At 43.5% G+C, this 18404-nt stretch overlaps 1 protein-coding gene across 1 annotated transcript in view; it reads right to left on the bottom strand.

Moving 5' to 3' along the window:
- The window catches only part of iglon5 (IgLON family member 5), a 282486-nt gene that overhangs the window by 26324 nt on the left and 237758 nt on the right, over positions 1 to 18404 (bottom strand). Inside the window, exon 3 of the mRNA XM_002938206.5 lies at positions 14618 to 14850. Within this exon, the coding sequence (XP_002938252.1) occupies positions 14618 to 14850 (233 nt within the window). The remainder of the gene's footprint in view (positions 1 to 14617; positions 14851 to 18404) is intronic.

Below are 18404 nucleotides of genomic sequence, written 5' to 3'. Positions count from 1 at the left end.
GGGGTCCCCCGAGTCTTATTCGTTCGCCTCTCGGTCGGTCCGACAGCTCCGCAGACCTCTGTCTAAGACATTACCATTTTAATTTATCCAGCCCGTGAGTACGCGAGCATAAAAGATAATCAGCCCTGTCCATGGAAGGAATTGGATGGCGCTGATGGAGATTAAAGTGAGAAAATGTAGCGCTCTGCAGTTGGGGGAGAGAAAGATCTAAATAATTAGTGGTTGGTCGGAAGGAAGGTTCCGTAAACCAATGAGTTGTGAAATTAGAGTGGCACAGCTGGAGACGAATAGGGTTATGGATAAAGGTTTTAATGCAAGAAAGAAATACTGCAGAGCAACAATCCCGAGAAGGTGCCCCCCGGCATATGGCAAGTGTGGCACCGGCACCGACAATTCCGGAGCAAAATATGTTGTACTACACACTGTCTAGTACTATCCCGAAATGTCTGCTTTGACTTTGCCAGGGCCCAATGGCATTCTGGGGCTTCATAGGGACTGGGGGGCTGTAGCCATAAGGGGAGTCCCGGAAACAATATGTGCCATAGTGCAACAGAAATGGAGGCTTTTGACTATAGAATTAACTTTTATTATGATGTAAATGGGGGGTCTTGAAGACAAAGTGTATTTGGTTAAGGTTTAAACGGAACACTGGAAGACCAATAGGGATGGGCCTAAATAAAAAGGTAAGCGATAAAAAAAATCTGTATTTCGATTAGTGGGTCAGTGACCCCAAGCATTTTAATTTGAGGCTGGAGAGCGGCAAAACAGGAAAGTAAATTTCAGATTTGGTTCAGCAGCTTTTTGGTTGCTAGAATCCAAATTACCTTAGCAACCAGGGTGTGGTTTGAATGAAAGACTGATATATTCATAGGAGAGGACTTGAAAAGAAATATCAAAAAATAGTAAAAATAACAATAATAAACAATAGCAATAATCACAAAGCAGTAGTTTTTTTGGCTAAGGGGGTCAGAGACCCCTGTTTGAAAGCGAAATATAATTAGAAGAAGAAGGCAAATAATTAAAAAACAATAAAAAATAAATAACGAAGACCAATTGAAAAGCTGCTTAGACTTGGCCATTCTATAACATGAACCCCCCATTCTCCTGAAGAAACAAACTCTAGCACATGTATGTATCTGTCTACTGTATATGTGTGTGTTTGTGGATGAGAAATTAGATTGCAAGCTCTACTGGGACACTGACTGATGAATATTCTCTGCATTCTATTATATTACAGCATAATATGCCAATTCTTCTACTGTACAAATAATAAATAACAAGGAATAGAGCACACTAAGGCCCTGTAATGCTTTCAGATTATCTTGTAGATTGTAAGCTCTTTTGGGCAGGGCTCTCTTCCCCTCCTGTATCGGTTACTGATTGCTTTATATGTTACTCTGTATGTCCAATGTATGGAACCCACTTATTGTACAGCGCTGCGGGATATGTTGGCGCTTTATAAATAAATGTTAATAATAATAATAATAATAATCTGACACCATCTAGCGCGGCAAAGGTAGGAAGGGGCATAGTGCCCAGAACCCCCATGCATCTCTGTGCACAGCATCGGCTTCCTAAATGCCCCCCAGGAATGCACCCCAGGGGTCTCCCACCTTCCAGAACCGAGGAAACACGGCGTGCTAATATAACACAATAATCTAGGATAATTAGCAATAACATTACTCGCATGAACTCCCAATTACCCAACACTAAAAGGCTATTAAACTTTAAAAGGTTTAATAGGAAAATTAACAGTATACATAAAAATTGACACAATTAAGTACAGTAAAATAAAGAAGAATTAACGTGGAATTAAAAAATCATGTGCCAATCAGACAGTGCGGCAAGCAGGGATTTCTATTCGCTGTCCCGCGAGTCCCAGCTGGACCTGTTCAAGCATTAGAAAAAAGGGAAAACAGAATGTGGGCGGGGTTTGGTGCAAAGGGGGCAGGTCTGTGTGTGTAACTGTATAGATAGGGTGTGGCCAAAGTAAAAAAATATATATTCCGGCATTTTTTTTTTTATTTAAAAGAGAAGATTAGAAAGTTGTAGAGTAGTGATAGGTGGGGAGGAGTGGAGACCAGGCAAAGTTCTCTGAAGAAGCCATGAAGGAGCTATAGCTATTGGATAAGGTCACCTATAGCCAAAGAGTTTAATATGGGTGCTGTACATAATGATGTCCAAACGATTGAGAAGTAAAACTGAGATCCAAACAATCTCAATGGGTGCCAGGGTCAAGGTGGTTAGATGACTAGAACTATTAACCAACAACGAGGTGCCGGTGGCATAAGAAATTCAGGGGTTACTGTAGTCGCCCCAGAAATCTGTTGGGTTGAAAGGTTTAATACATATCTCCCATTGCCCTCACGTCCAGCCTTTGTGGGCAGAGGCAGCAAAACTTCAAGCCAACTCCTAGACCCCCAAGTCCCACTAGATCCTGCCACCTTCTTGTTGGGCAAGCCAATACCTACCGACAAGTAGCCAAACTCTGGTCAACCAGGTTTTACCAGCTACTTGGCCATATTGACCAAATGGAAGAGTCCAGAGCCACCAACATAACTTAAATAATCAATAGAGGTAACTCAAATAGGGTAAGTTGGCCATTGCCACTATTCAAAATATGATAAATTATTACCTCTACACCTGGTCCCCATGGGAGTTCCAAGGCTTAGCCACCATCCACACAGACCCTAGCCTCTCACTGGCATAACCAAATTACACCATAATTTGGTTTATTGTTACAAACTGTTTATTTGCAGATTATCTTGCAGCGTACACAGCTTAGGCAGCACTTTTCAATTGGTCTTCATTATTTTATATTGTTATTTTTATTGCTTATCTTTCTATTCAGTCCCTCTCCTATTCATATATCAGTCTCTCATCCACACCACTCCCTGGTTGCTAAGGTAACTTGGACTCGAGCAACCAAATAACTGCTAAAATTCCAGACTGGAGAGCTCATATTCAGCCCCTCTCCTATTCATATACCAGTCTCTCATCCACACCACTCCCTGGTTGCTAAGGTAACTTGGACTCTAGCAACCAAATAACTGCTGAAACTCCAGACTGGAGAGCTCCTGAACTGAAAATGAAATAACCGAAAAACTACAAATAATAAAAAATTAAGACCAATTACAAATTGTCTCAGAATATTACTCTCTACTAAAATAACTCAAAGGTGAACAACCCTTTAGTACCAAGAACAAGGCTCCACCCTGGAGATATAGGGAAAAAGTTGTTTCCCCCTTAGTAACTGGAAAGTCCATAAGGGGCACAGTTGGTGTAGGTTCTGCAGAGCTTGGGCCACCATCATCTACTATTACCTACACCTAATGCCCCCAGTTGTGGTATCTAACCGGCACAAAGCCCTCTTGTTCTCTACCATGGGCAGCTGGAAAATGAAAGGGGAACTTTCACACCACAACTTGCTGAATTATTTACTGGTGCATTCGCTTCTTTGTAGCTGCTCGGAGACACTTGCATATTAAGATACACCAGGAGGAAAGCCACCCAATTAAATGGAGGACTTTAGCCCTACTTCTAAGTAGAAAGAGCCCTCAAACTTTTTGGGGGAACAGGAGGTTCCAGGTCCAACTGAAGTCAAAACACACTTCATGCAAGTACATATAGAAGTTGCAACTGGCAGACTCTTGGCAACACGTTGGAAAGACGTGACAGTGGTTCCTTTCCGACACCCGTCTATGTTCACATTACTAATACATTCCTAGTACGAAATTCCATGCGAAATTCCTTATTTCACCATTGGGGATTTTTTGCAAAACTGCAGCAGAGTAAGAAAAAAGTTGCAGTTGCACCAAAAAAGTAGCTTCAAAAAGTTGTGCCAAAAAAAGTTGTGCAGTTTTTTTAAGTGAAAAGGGACAGATTTGCACATAACTAATTCCTAGTTCCTCCATTGTTTCTCCTATCTCGATATTGTATGGAAATTAATGTTATATACCCTTGAGATCAGAATGGGGAAAATGTCCCCCGAGGGGCCGACCATTCCCAGGGTATCCGGAGGGGTTAATATAATAGCGATGAGTGCGCTGCTGCTCCTCGGTGCGGTGCTTATATCACTGCGGTGACCCCTCTTAGTGGTAAGCGGCTTTTCAGCACTGTATTATGTGCAGAGTTACTATCCTCCCAGGATTCATAATTGCTCCAGTAATGAGATCTCTGGCTTTCAGTGTTATTCCCTCAGCACTTACACTTTGGGCCTGTGGCTGCTATATAGCCCATCTCTCCCTCTGGCTCTGGGACTGCTTGTCTCGCTGTATGGCAGGTACGGAGTCTGGGGGTCAGGGAGGCAGTTAAAGAAGAAGGTTACAGATATATAGAAACATTGGGGTAACAGTCACCCTGCTATAGTTCCAGGGGTACCCAGGGCACAAATAAGCACTCACCCCAAATCCCCCCCCTAACTGGCCTTCAGGCTGGGCCCCCTTAGCCCATAACAAGGTTACAGATATATAGAAACATTGGGGTAACAGTCACCCTGCTATAGTCCCAGAGGTACCCAGGGCACAAATAAGCACTCACCCCAAATCCCCCCCTAACTGGCCTTCAGGCTGGGCCCCCTTAGCCCATAACAAGGTTACAGATATATAGAAACATTGGGGTAACAGTCACCCCGCTATAGTTCCAGGGGTACCCAGGGCACAAATAAGCACTCACCCCAAATCCCCCCTAACTGGCCTTCAGGCTGGGCCCCCTTAGCCCATAACAAGGTTACAGATATATAGAAACATTGGGGTAACAGTCACCCTGCTATAGTTCCAGGGGTACCCAGGGCACAAATAAGCACTCACCCCAAATCCCCCCTAACTGGCCTTCAGGCTGGGCCCCCTTAGCCCATAGCAAGGTTACAGATATATAGAAACATTGGGGTAACAGTCACCCTGCTATAGTTCCAGGGGTACCCAGGGCACAAATAAGCACTCACCCCAAATCCCCCCCTAACTGGCCTTCAGGCTGGGCCCCCTTAGCCCATAACAAGGTTACAGATATATAGAAACATTGGGGTAACAGTCACCCTGCTATAGTTCCAGGGGTACCCAGGGCACAAATAAGCACTCACCCCAAATCCCCCCCTAACTGGCCTTCAGGCTGGGCCCCCTTAGCCCATAACAAGGTTACAGATATATAGAAACATTGGGGTAACAGTCACCCTGCTATAGTTCCAGGGGTACCCAGGACACAAATAAGCACTCACCCCAAATCCCCCCCTAACTGGCCTTCAGGCTGGGCCCCCTTAGCCCATAGCAAGGTTACAGATATATAGAAACATTGGGGTAACAGTCACCCTGCTATAGTTCCAGGGGTACCCAGGGCACAAATAAGCACTCACCCCAAATACCCCCTAACTGGCCTTCAGGCTGGGCCCCCTTAGCCCATAGCAAGGTTACAGATATATAGAAACATTGGGGTAACAGTCACCCTGCTATAGTTCCAGGGGTACCCAGGGCACAAATAAGCACTCACCCCAAATCCCCCCCTAACTGGCCTTCAGGCTGGGCCCCCTTATCCCATAACAAGGTTACAGATATATAGAAACATTGGGGTAACAGTCACCCTGCTATAGTTCCAGGGGTACCCAGGGCACAAATAAGCACTCACCCCAAATCCCCCCCTAACTGGCCTTCAGGCTGGGCCCCCTTAGCCCATAACAAGGTTACAGATATATAGAAACATTGGGGTAACAGTCACCCTGCTATAGTTCCAGGGGTACCCAGGGCACAAATAAGCACTCACCCCAAACCCCCCCTAACTGGCCTTCAGGCTGGGCCCCCTTAGCCCATAACAAGGTTACAGATATATAGAAACATTGGGGTAACAGTCACCCTGCTATAGTTCCAGGGGTACCCAGGGCACAAATAATCACTCACCCCAAATCCCCCCCTAACTAGCCTTCAGGCTGGGCCCCCTTAGCTCATAACAAGGTTACAGATATATAGAAACATTGGGGTAACAGTCACCCCGCTATAGTTCCAGGGGTACCCAGGGCACAAATAAGCACTCACCCCAAATCCCCCCTAACTGGCCTTCAGGCTGGGCCCCCTTAGCCCATAACAAGGTTACAGATATATAGAAACATTGGGGTAACAGTCACCCCGCTATAGTTCCAGGGGTACCCAGGGCACAAATAAGCACTCACCCCAAATCCCCCCCTAACTGGCCTTTAGGCTGGGCCCCCCCAAGCTGTTCAGACCCAGTGGGTAGAACAATGCGTTAATGTGTTGGTGCCGCACTCATGCAGCTGATTAAGGGTGCTGCCCCCACCCATAAGATATTCTGCTCGCTCTGTGCATAATAAATCACTCCGTGGGCTCCCAGTAATACCCTCACGCTGCGTTTCAATCTGTCTTCCATAACTGTGTATGTTCCTGCAATAAACACTGATGCCACTACAGCAGCAAGGAAACCAGCAGCGCCTAATAGTGAGGTGGCTTCTGTAAATTACGTTTATTGTTGAATATCCGTTCCACAATCCTAACAATCCACCTAAATAGGCAGCATTTTCCCATGGGGGTTCCATGTTTTGTTAAATGCAGTCACAACAAATCTCCATATATTGAATGTATTTATAGTCATTGCTTAATGCACAGGCAGAAATACAGCTTTCAGTCTTCCATAAGCAGGCAAATAGCCCATCTGCCAGACAGGCCATATACACTCGATCTGGGGTCCATGTTGTTTGTTACTGTTCAAAACAATGCATTATGGGTAAAAAAAGGGCAGGTAGGTGAACACTGGGCCTCTCTGAAGGCTTTTTGTTTTGCTGGGGGGCTCAGACACATAAATATCAATGTCTCTGGGAAGGTTCCCATTAGATGTTGGAACTTTGTTGGTGGGATTTGTTTCCATTCAGCCTCCATGTTGGTAGGGTTGCCACGTGGCCTAGCCAGTAAATCACCAGTTGGGCTGGTACTATTATTAAAGTTGTAGTGCCCTATAAATCCCTCCCTTCCTTGACCCTTTCCGCTGCCGATCACCCTTTACAACCATGGCCCATGCCCTGCTCTGCCTATAACCCGCCCATTTTCCGGCCCCATCCATCTTTCTCTTGCTCAACCTGCCCATTTCCCCCCTCCCCTTAGTCACAGCCCCTCCCCAAATGATGTCACGACCCACCCCAACCCCATGCTGGGGATCAGACTTGGCTTACACTGGCATTCCCATTAATTCAACAGGAGTTCAGTTGGGTTGAACCACCAAACCTAAGGTGCTTTCCAACCACGTGGTTTGGAAATGATCTTCTTCAGGTAGAACCGTGAACACAAGTAGGCACAGTGGCACTCCTAAAGGGTTAGTGTGTTAGTTAATGTGTTAGTGTGACTCAAAACCTTGTTACTTATCAGTTCCCTTGTAGAAGAACTTTCTTTATACTGGTCTGAACCTTCTCAGGGAACAAGCAGGACCCTCTATACTAGTGGAGCTCTACAAGTGGTTCTGCTATCCCTACTAAGCTGGAACTGTGTCAGATCCTTAAGGAAGTTTCCTTCACTGGTCTGTGCCCCATTGGGAATAATTAGTTTCCCACAATGCTCAGTTGGCTTTACAGGTGCCAAGAAGGTCAATAATTCCATAGAGGGGAGCAAGGAGCTAGGGCTGCCATCTGAATAGGTTTTACCAGCCGGTGGGGGGGTGCAGTGTCGGACTGGCCCAGCAGGATACCAGGAAAACTCCCGGTGGGCCCAGGTGTCTGTGGGCCCTCCTGCTCCTGACTATTTGACCTGTTTAATGGTCATTCCCTATTTCTGAATGAGAAGAAAGAGGAGAAATAGATGGAAGAATAGATGCTAGCATGTAAATAATAGAGACTAGGAGAATAAAGAGGTTGGGTGAGGAAAGGAGGAAAAATAGTTTGGAGAGTGGGCCTGGGGTCTAAGGTTTTCTGGTGGGCCCCTGGGGTCCCAGTCCGACACTGGGGGTGTGAACAAAAGGAGGACAGGCTGTAACAGAAAAGGGGAGGGGTAATGAAATAAAATGGGCGTGGCTATGATGTGTAATAGCCAAAGTGTAGGTTGAGGAGCAATCAGGGAAGAAAAAAGGGTACATTTGGGGTAGTTTGGGGACAGTAAATTTATAATATCTACTGATGAGCAAATTTTTTTGACAGGCATAGATTCGCAGCGAATTTCCGCATTTTGTCATTGGCGAATTGTTTTGCGAAACTTCTGAGAAAATGCGCCAATGGAAAATTCGTCGCACGTCAATAAATTGCGTCAAAATGGATGCAGTCGCGAAAAAAAAGGTGTGGTCATGTCAAAAAAGGGGGCAGACGATAAAAAAATCATGTCACAAACACGATTTGCGGATTTTCCACCGTTGTCATGAATTTTTCTGGCAAAGAAAAACGAAAAGGGACAAATTCCCTCATCACTAATAATATCAGCCCCAGCAGGTGTTTGTTGAGAGTTGGCAACCCAACTCGCAACAATAGTGATGAACGAATTCTTTGCGGCGGGCATGGATACGCCATTGGCGAATTGTTGCGCTTTGACGTGATTACATCAAAAAAGTTGATCGGTACCTTCGTTTCACAAATTTTTCACCATTTCCCAAATTTTATTGGTGAAACCGGACAGATTCGCTCATCAATACTCAACGGTACTCTTGGCCCCCCCTCTCCGTAGTTAATATTCCTCCCCCCGGAGTAAGGTACGGCTGTGCGTCGCAGGGGACTCGGAAGGAAACAAACCGCTGACGTCCCTGGAAAGTTCATCCTGTGTTTTTTTTTTCGTGTTATTTTTCCCGGGCTTTGTTAGTTTATGCTGAATTGGGTTCCTTCGTACAGACTTGCCTTTCTCATTCCAAAAAAACACCGTCAGGCTGTAATTATCCCCCCGGCCCACAATAGAACAGCTTTCATGGGCCTGACAATGGCGCTGATTGTGAGAGGGGAGGTGGGGGCTGAGAGGCACGACTGACTGACAGCATCTCTCTCTCAAATCCAGATGGGGCCCCAACCTAGAGACAATGGCATCCATTATAAACCTGGCCACATTACAGGCTGCCTCGCCATTGGCTGCGCCACTTCCACATTGCACGTGTCACTGCAGCACAAAAACCGAAAGGCCCGATATCATCTCCAGAGCGGCGGCTCCGTGTCATTCGCTGCTCAGCAAAGTGAAACTCGCTCCCCTGACGCTCAATAGACAGATATTGCGTCCTGCTCTGATAGGCTTGTCTAAATTAGGGATGAAACGGCGGCACAAACTGCATTAATCCAGGGGCAGATTTAGCCAAATGTGAGTTTTTATACATTAAGCTCTAAATTTTGATAAATCTGCCCCCAAATGTCGGGCAACTACAACCTGCAACGTTCCAAACTGTTATCCGGAAACCCATTATCCAGAAAGCTCCGAATTACGGAAAGCCTGTCTCCCATAGACTCCATTTTAATCAAATGATTCAGATATTTAAAATATATTTCCTTTTTCTCTGTAATAATAAAACAGTACCTGTACTTGTTCCCAACTAAGATATAATTACCCCTTATTGGGGGCAGAACAGCCCTATTGGGTTTATTTCATGGTTAAATGATTCCCTTTTCTCTGTAATAATAAAACAGTACCTGTACTTGATCCCAACTAAGATATAATTACTCCTTATTGGGGGCAGAACAGCCCTATTGGGTTTATTTAATGGTTAAATGATTCCCTTTTCTCTGTAATAATAAAACAGTACCTGTACTTGATCCCAACTAAGATATAATTACCCCTTATTGGGGCAGAACAGCCCTATTGGGTTTATTTAATGGTTAAATGATTCCCTTTTCTCTGTAATAATAAAACAGTACCTGTACTTGATCCCAACTAAGATATAATTACCCCTTATTGGGGGCAGAACAGTCCAATTGGGTTTATTTAACGGTTAAATGATTCCCTTTTCTCTGTAATAATAAAACAGTACCTGTACTTGATCCCAACTAAGATATAATTACCCCTTATTGGGGGCAGAACAGTCCAATTGGGTTTATTTAACGGTTAAATGATTCCCTTTTCTCTGTAATAATAAAACAGTACCTGTACTTGATCCCAACTAAGATATAATTACCCCTTATTGGGGGCAGAACAGTCCAATTGGGTTTATTTAACGGTTAAATGATTCCCTTTTCTCTGTAATAATAAAACAGTACCTGTACTTGATCCCAACTAAGATATAATTACCCCTTATTGGGGGCAGAACAGTCCAATTGGGTTTATTTAACGGTTAAATGATTCCCTTTTCTCTGTAATAATAAAACAGTACCTGTACTTGATCCCAACTAAGATATAATTACCCCTTATTGGGGGCAGAACAGCCCTATTGGGTTTATTTCATGGTTAAATGATTCCCTTTTCTCTGTAATAATAAAACAGTACCTGTACTTGATCCCAACTAAGATATAATTACCCCTTATTGGGGCAGAACAGCCCTATTGGGTTTATTTAATGGTTAAATGATTCCCTTTTCTCTGTAATAATAAAACAGTACCTGTACTTGATCCCAACTAAGATATAATTACCCCTTATTGGGGACAAAAAAATCCTATTGGGTTTATTTAATGTTTTATTGTTTTTTTTTAGTAGACTTAAGGTATGGAGATCCAAATTATGGAAAGACCCCTTATCCGGAATACCCTTGGTCCCGATCATTCTGGATAACGGGTCCTATGCCTGTATTAGGATTTTGGAGGTTGACATCATTTGCCAGTCGGTGATGGTTTTTAGGGTCTATAGTACTGAGTGGTTGGCAGCTTCTCGGGCTTGTATACAGGCTCTTCATACACTCACGGTTAATTAAAAAACTGTTGTAGTTTTACAAATGGAATAGATATTGTATTGTATTTGCCAGGGCACTGTATGTGTATAGTGCAATAGCCTAGTAGAACTGGTGGTATATAAGGGAACTGAGAGTGGCCGGAGCACATTGAGTACATAGTAACATAGTAACATAGTGAGTTGGGTTGAAAAAAAACATACGTCCATCAAGTTCAACCATAATGCCTATATATAACCTGCCTAACTGCTAGTTGATCCTGAGGAAGGCAAAAAAATTTTCAGCAAAACAAGGCACATTTGCTCATCGCTTATTCCCACCATTTGTGCCCTTCCTGTAGCCACAGCACATACAGCCGGGCAACCTGCACCCTGATGTTCTACAAATGGACGGAACAAATTGCAGGGCTGGAGCGGGAAGGGAACGTACTTATTGTGTTAATATGATTCCAGGTTACAGCAGAATAGATCAGCATGAATTGTTATTATTGTAATTATAGTTTATTTATAAAGTGCTCGTATTTTCCATGTTAGGCCGCTTGGATTAAGGGAAAAACAACAAGAAAAACAACACAGAGGCGGCGGCTCCCATAGCAGGAGGGCCCTGAGCCTGGGACTCTATGGTGCGTCTCAATGATATGGGGAGGTTCACGCAGGGGGAACCCACTAAATGTTCTGCCGCATATAAACCAAAGGAAAACAGCCAGCGTTAGTGGTGCGCCCCAACCCCTGCATGGTCTTCCATCCCAATGTATTGCACCCCCACAATATGTCTGAAAGGGGAATGGCATAATAGCTAACCCAGAGCAGCCTCTGTGCCATACCAGTGCCCCCCACTGTATATAAACTAATGGGGTGCAGTATAATACAGGGAAGTACAACAGGCTCTGTCCAAATACACTGCACCCCAATACACTAAAGGGGTACAGTATAGTACAGTAGAGCAGTCTCTGCCACAATACACCGTCTATCTAATAAAGGGGTACAGTATAATCCAGTAACTCAGAGCAGCCTTTGTCCCAATCCTGTGCACCCCCACAATGTATATACACTAAAGGGGTACAGTATAGAACAGTAGAGCAGTGTCTGTCACAATACAGTGCACCCCACTCTATATCTAATAAAGGGGTACAGAATAGAACAGTAGAGCAGTCTCTGTCACAATTCAGTGCACCCCACTCTATATCTAATAAAGGGGTACAGTATAATACAATACTACAGAGTGGCCTCTGTCCCAATACAGTGCACCCCACCCTATATCTAATAAAGGGGTACAGTATAATACAGTAACTCAGAGCAGCCTCTGTCCCAATACAGTGCACCCCACCCTATATCTAATAAAGGGGTACAGTATAATACAGTAACTCAGAGCAGCCTCTGTCCCAATACAGTGCACCCCACCCTATATCTAATAAAGGGGTACAGTATAATACAGTAACTCAGAGCAGCCTCTGTACCAATACAGTGCACCCCACCTTATATCTAATAAAGGGGTACAGTATAATACAGTAACTCAGAGCAGCCTCTGTCCCAATACAGTGCACCCCACCTTATATCTAATAAAGGGGTACAGTATAATACAGTAACTCAGAGCAGCCTCTGTCCCAATACAGTGCACCCCACCCTATATCTAATAAAGGGGTACAGTATAATACAGTAACTCAGAGCAGCCTCTGTCCCAATACAGTGCACCCCACCCTATATCTAATAAAGGGGTACAGTATAATACAGTAACTCAGAGCAGCCTCTGTACCAATCCAGTGTACCCTCACTATATATACACTAAAAGGATACAGTATAATACAGTAGAGCAGTGTCTGTACCAATACAGTGCACCCCACTCTATATATAATAAAGGGGTACAGTATAGAACAGTAGAGCAGTCTCTGTCACAATTTAGTGCACCCCACTCTATATCTAATAAAGGGGTAAAGTATAATACAGTAATTCAGAGCAGCATCTGTACCAATCTAGTGCACCCCCACTATATATACACAGGGTACAATATAGTTTGGTAGAGCAGCGTCTGTCACAATACAGTGCACCCCACCCTATATCTAATAATGGGGGTACAGTATAATACAATAACACAGAGTGGCCTCTGTCCCAATACAGTGCACCCCAATATTTAAACTAATGGGTTACAGTATAGTTCAGTATAACAGAGCAGTCTCTGTCCCAATTCAGTGCACCCCACACTATATCTAATAAAGGGGTACAGTATAATACAATACTACAGAGTGGCCTCTGTCCCAATCCAGTGCACCCCATACTATATCTATTAAAGGGGTACAGTATAGCAGAGTAATGCAGAGCAGATTCATTTCCCCATACACAATAATAGGTTGCAGTATGATGCAGTAATGCAGAGCAGCATCTATATCCTTACAATATATACATGGAAGGGGTACAGTATAATACTGTAAAGTAGAGAAGTCTCTGTTCCAATCCAGTGCACCCCACTATACATCCAATTAAGGGGAACAGTATTATATAGTAAAGCTATGCAGCCTCTGTATCAAACCAGGGTGCCCCCAATCCAATGCACCTTTTATCTTGGTTTCTGCCATCTTCCCCTATATACTAAAGCTATACAGAGTAGCTAATGGCACGGGGGAACAGAGGGCAATTGCCATTATATAGGGACTATACACAGTATTAAGAGTCAGGGAATTCTTTAGGTTACACACGCATTATATATTACTGATACAGATCAGACTGTGTTGCTTCAAACAGGGCTGCTTGTATCCCGCTACCATACAGGCCCGGACTGGCAATCTGTGGGTTCTGGCAAATGCCAGAGGGGCTGCTGTAAGATCCAATAGACAGTCACAATTAGTTAGGCTGGGGGGGCTGTTTGGGCCTCTGTGTACTTGATATGCCAGGGCCTATTTTGAATCCCAGTCCAGACCTGGTACCATAGCTGTGCCCACAAGTGCCGAATGTTCCATCAAACCAAGCAGCCTGTATTCCGTCCCATACTGGGGTTCTAGGTTTAATCTGTAGCCCCCATCCAGCTGTAATGATGTTCCCCGCACACCCTAGCAGCTCCCACTGCATCACGTCAATTAGGAAAAGGGCATTTTTGTGCCGCGTTCGTGCCGGCGAGTGCATTGTGTGATTATGAGTACAAGAGCATCCTTTGTTTCTGTGTGCTCTACCTGCACAGAATATATAGCAGAGGAGTCTCTACTCTCCGTGTAGCTCTGAAACCCACCAAGCAGGAGGCCATAAATATTGTACAGGATAGAGAGAAGTACATGTGTTTCCCTAGCTTATACCATGGGACTCTGTCTCCCTTGGCACCCCTCCTCTTGCAAACCATTTGTATGTTTATTTGTTTCTCACCAACATTAATTAAGTTGGTGGAGCAACTTATAATAAGACAGTTTTCCTCCTAAATCAATGTTTACTGGCAGGTATCTAGGCAAAGCAGGACCCTAGCAACCAGTTTAATTCCAGACTAGGGAGCTGCACATCGATATGCCCCAAAAGCATAAGAATAAAGACCAATTTCACTTCAATTCAGATACCATGGTCTCCATTACAATAAAAGGCAAAGCTAAGGTAGACACCAGCCCTTCAAACCTGATCATTGTGCAACATACAGAAATACAATATATTTATATAATAAACCAACGTTCACTAGGAGTCAGCTAATACCAAATCCCCTTCAGCATTAAATAGAACACTTTCCTATGTAAATGTAGCCAATTACTCTAATTATATATAAGTACCTAGGTACCTAGCAATGCTATATTAAGACATGGTTCCGAGACATTGAGGAGCTCAGTGATGAATGATCTTCTATAACATTAGAGAAGAAGTAGATGAAATAAAGTTGAGCGCCTTACCTTGTACGATGAGATAGACTTGGGAGGTGTGGGGCTTATCCTCAGTCTGGAAGGAGCAGGTATATAGACCTTCATCGGCAACATCGACGTGGGTGATAACAATACTATACTCGGACTTGGTGTTGGTCAGGAGCTGCACACGTGAGTCTATGGACCACTTGTCTTTGCCGGCATAAAGGATGTTGGACCGATTCAACCAGGCCACTCGCGTCACTTTGTCATCGATTAAACAACTGGAGGGGGAGGGAAGAAAGAAGGAGATGGTAAGGTGTTGCTTAAAATAAAATCAGTATCCTTATAATTCAACATTGACATCAAGCACTGCCCCATGCGAATTGTGCCTAAGTTGACCAATTAGTGGGACCAGGGCACTCAAACACCTGTTTTTCCAAAAGTTGGTAGTGATTGGGAATTATGGGTCACTGCTGAGATAAGCCTATAGAATCATGGCTGTCTGGTTCAACTGTGATGCCTGAAATTGTGTGCTTATATATGGATGGGAAACCAATCAATGAAGTTAGGGTTCTTCTCAATGAACGTTGAGAGGGACCATCCTTCTGCCTCAGCTTTAAGAAGATTGTCATACACAGGTTGTGTATGGGGCTCTCAGACAAGCAGACTCAACCAATATCTGGCCAAGAGGATTGTCCGTTTAACTCACACAGGGCTTTAGGGCTGAACTCAAAGGTCCAAAAAAATTAATGGGTGAGGCCCTTTCAAACCACAAATGTTACAGGAGAAAAAAAGTAAAATCCAGGTTTCAGTCCTACCAAGTAATGCCATGCAGTCTACATTTGATGACTTTGGGCAGCAATGGACATAAGCAGATGAGGATATTCTTAAGGTGGCTGTATACAGGACATGTATGGGGCTCTCAGACAAGCCTACTCATCCAAAAACTGGCCGAAAACCATCCAGATCTTGATTGTGCAGGTTTAAAAATCTTATCTGGAGGAAGAGAGCATTGGGTTGTTGATGCGGTCTTAGCCCCAACAGCCTATATCCTGTCAATGACATTTGATTGGTCGATTCTCGGGCTAAACAATCGGATCAATCTGAAATCGCTCACCTTAAGGCGGGCATATGAGAGAAAAATCCACTCATAGGTGAACTGCCAAAATTAGGTTTTATTCCTGTATTTAAACAGAATGAGAAAGTCTTGTGTCCGGTCCCAGCCATGGGAACTATTTACATTAGTGGTTGTCTGACTTTTTCATTTCAAGCCCCCATTGGAGGTCCAATCTTGGGTCAATGACCCCCATGGTTACAAACATGGGAAAATATCTGTACATAAGTTCCAGCAATAGTTCCAAATGTATCCAGGGCACAAAGTTTTTGCCCAAAATCTCACCCTAAGTGACCTGGGTTTCCAGGTTAACCTAGAGGAGCAAATAGACATTGACATTCATAGTAGAAGCTCTTTCCCCTGGTCTACACAGGGGTGAGAACCTTGCCTCAGACAGCAGAGCCCCACAAGTTACTAGGGGCGGCAAAGAGGGGGTGGAGGGGTGGCACATAGTGCAGAATTGCCCCTGGGTTTACATATTGCCCTTTGCCAATCTATAGGCAGGCACTTAATGCTTTGGGAAAGGAATGTGGCTATGTCTTTCTAGTGCCTAATGGTAAGAGTCTATCTGAGGAGGCTTCCTACTCAGCACATACTGAATTTACCTCTTCCCTTGCCCATTAATTGAAATGCTATATCATTGGTGCTGCATTCTGATAAGGCAATCACAATATAATCGCAGGAGAGGGGGCAATAAAAATTAAAAAAAAAACACACAATAAGCACATTTTGCATAATATTTAGAGACCTAATTTGCACCAAAAGACATTCCAGATGACATAAAGTTATTTGGCCAACGGTGGCTTTTGTTTTATTTTGTATATACAAGAACTGACCATCTGTGTCCTTCAATCTGGAGCGAAGGCAAGAAGCCAAGAGGTACAATATAATGGCTTGGCCTGTAATACGTAGCCAAGAATGGGGGATTTATTGCTGATATTAAGCTAATTCCTGATGATCTGAGTCAGTGTAGGGCAAATTGGGGCAAATTGGCACAACTGGGCACAGATTTGTTTGCATTATTTGGAAATACCTTCACACATTTGCCCCACTTTGCCATATAATGGATACATGTAGATGCCCTCCATGTAGAGTCAAATGTTTGGGGTAGGTTTAGCAACCAATAGTGATGAGCGAATTTTTTCGGCAGGCATGGATTCGCAGCGAATTTCTGCATTTGGCCATTGCGAACTGCTTTGCAAAACTTCCATGAAAATTCGCTGAGGAAAAATTCGTTGCGTGGAAATTTTTTTGTCGGATTGGGCGCGGTCGCGCCAAAAAATAGACACAGGTGGCAGAAAAATAGACGCAGGCGCCAAAAAAAATAGACGCAGGCGCCGAAAAAATAGACGCAGGCGACAAAAAAAATATATGCCAGCGACAAAAAAATAGATGCCGGCGACAAAAAAATAGATGCCGGCGACAAAAAAAATAGATGCCAGCGACAAAAAAATAGATGCCAGCAACAAAAAAAATAGATGCCGGCGACAAAAAAATAGATGCCGGCGACAAAAAAAATAGATGCCGGCGACAAAAAGTTGTGGGTGACAAAAAATAGACGTGGGCAAAAAATAGACACAGGTGGCAGAAAAATAGACGCAGGCGCCAAAAAAAATTAGACGCAGGCGCCGAAAAAATAGACGCAGGCGCCAAAAAAATAGACGCAGGCGACAAAAAAATAGATGCCAGCGACAAAAAAAATAGATGCGGGCGACAAAAAAATAGATGCCGGCGACAAAAAAAATAGATGCCAGCGACAAAAAAAATAGATGCCGGCGACAAAAAGTTGTGGGCGACAAAAAATAGACGTGGGCGACAAAAAAATTGCACAACAAATGCGTTTCACGAATTTTCTTGCCGTTTTGGAAATTTTATGGCAAAGCAAAACGGGACAGATTCGCTCATCACTAGCAACCGGTGACTATGGGAGAATATGGGTTGCTATGGGATACTAGACCTGATTGGAGCATTTTTAAATACAATATCCCCTTTGGTACTGTTCTGTTAACTTTCAGTATGTTGGAATGGCCAGTTCTGAGCAACTTTTCAATTGGTCTTAATATTTTTTTTTTTTTTTTAATACTTTTTGAATAATGTGCCTTCTTCTTCTGGCTCTTTCTATCTTTCAAATGGGGGGGTCACTGACCCCGGCAGCCAAAAGACTATTGCTCTGTGAGGCTACAATGTTTTTGTATTCTGTTCAGGTCCTCTCCTATAAATATATCAATTTCATTCAAACTAATCCCTGGTTGCTAAGGTAATTCAAACCCTAGCAACCAGATAATGTCTGACATTCCAAACTAGAGAGCTGCTAATCAAAAAATTTAAAAATCTCAAATAATACAAAATGAAGACCAACTGCAGATTTTCTATTTTCTATTATAATATATAGATATAACTATATTACTCTCTATGTCATACTAAACGTTAACTTAAAGGTGTACAACCCCTTTATTGAACCTGTGCACAATAGCCCAGAGCTGCTATATGTAGTTATATTCTGTTACTGTATTGTTCCAAGCATTTATTGTATATTGTATATATATTTATTGCTGTATGGTGAATACACAGGGCAAGTACCACTATATAAATAATAATGTACATGCAGGAACCTTTTATTACAATCTGATATTTTGGCTAGGAGTTTCCATTCATTCAGCTGAATGAGCCTGATGAAGAGCGCAATCATTACTCTGATCTCCCCGAGGCCCATCTGTGGAT

This window comes from Xenopus tropicalis, chromosome 7 (genome assembly GCF_000004195.4).
Source record: "Xenopus tropicalis strain Nigerian chromosome 7, UCB_Xtro_10.0, whole genome shotgun sequence".
Classification (NCBI taxonomy): Eukaryota; Metazoa; Chordata; class Amphibia; order Anura; family Pipidae; genus Xenopus; species Xenopus tropicalis.
The sequence above is the reverse complement of the archived record's forward strand: the minus strand, read 5'-3'. Positions and strand labels throughout refer to the sequence as shown.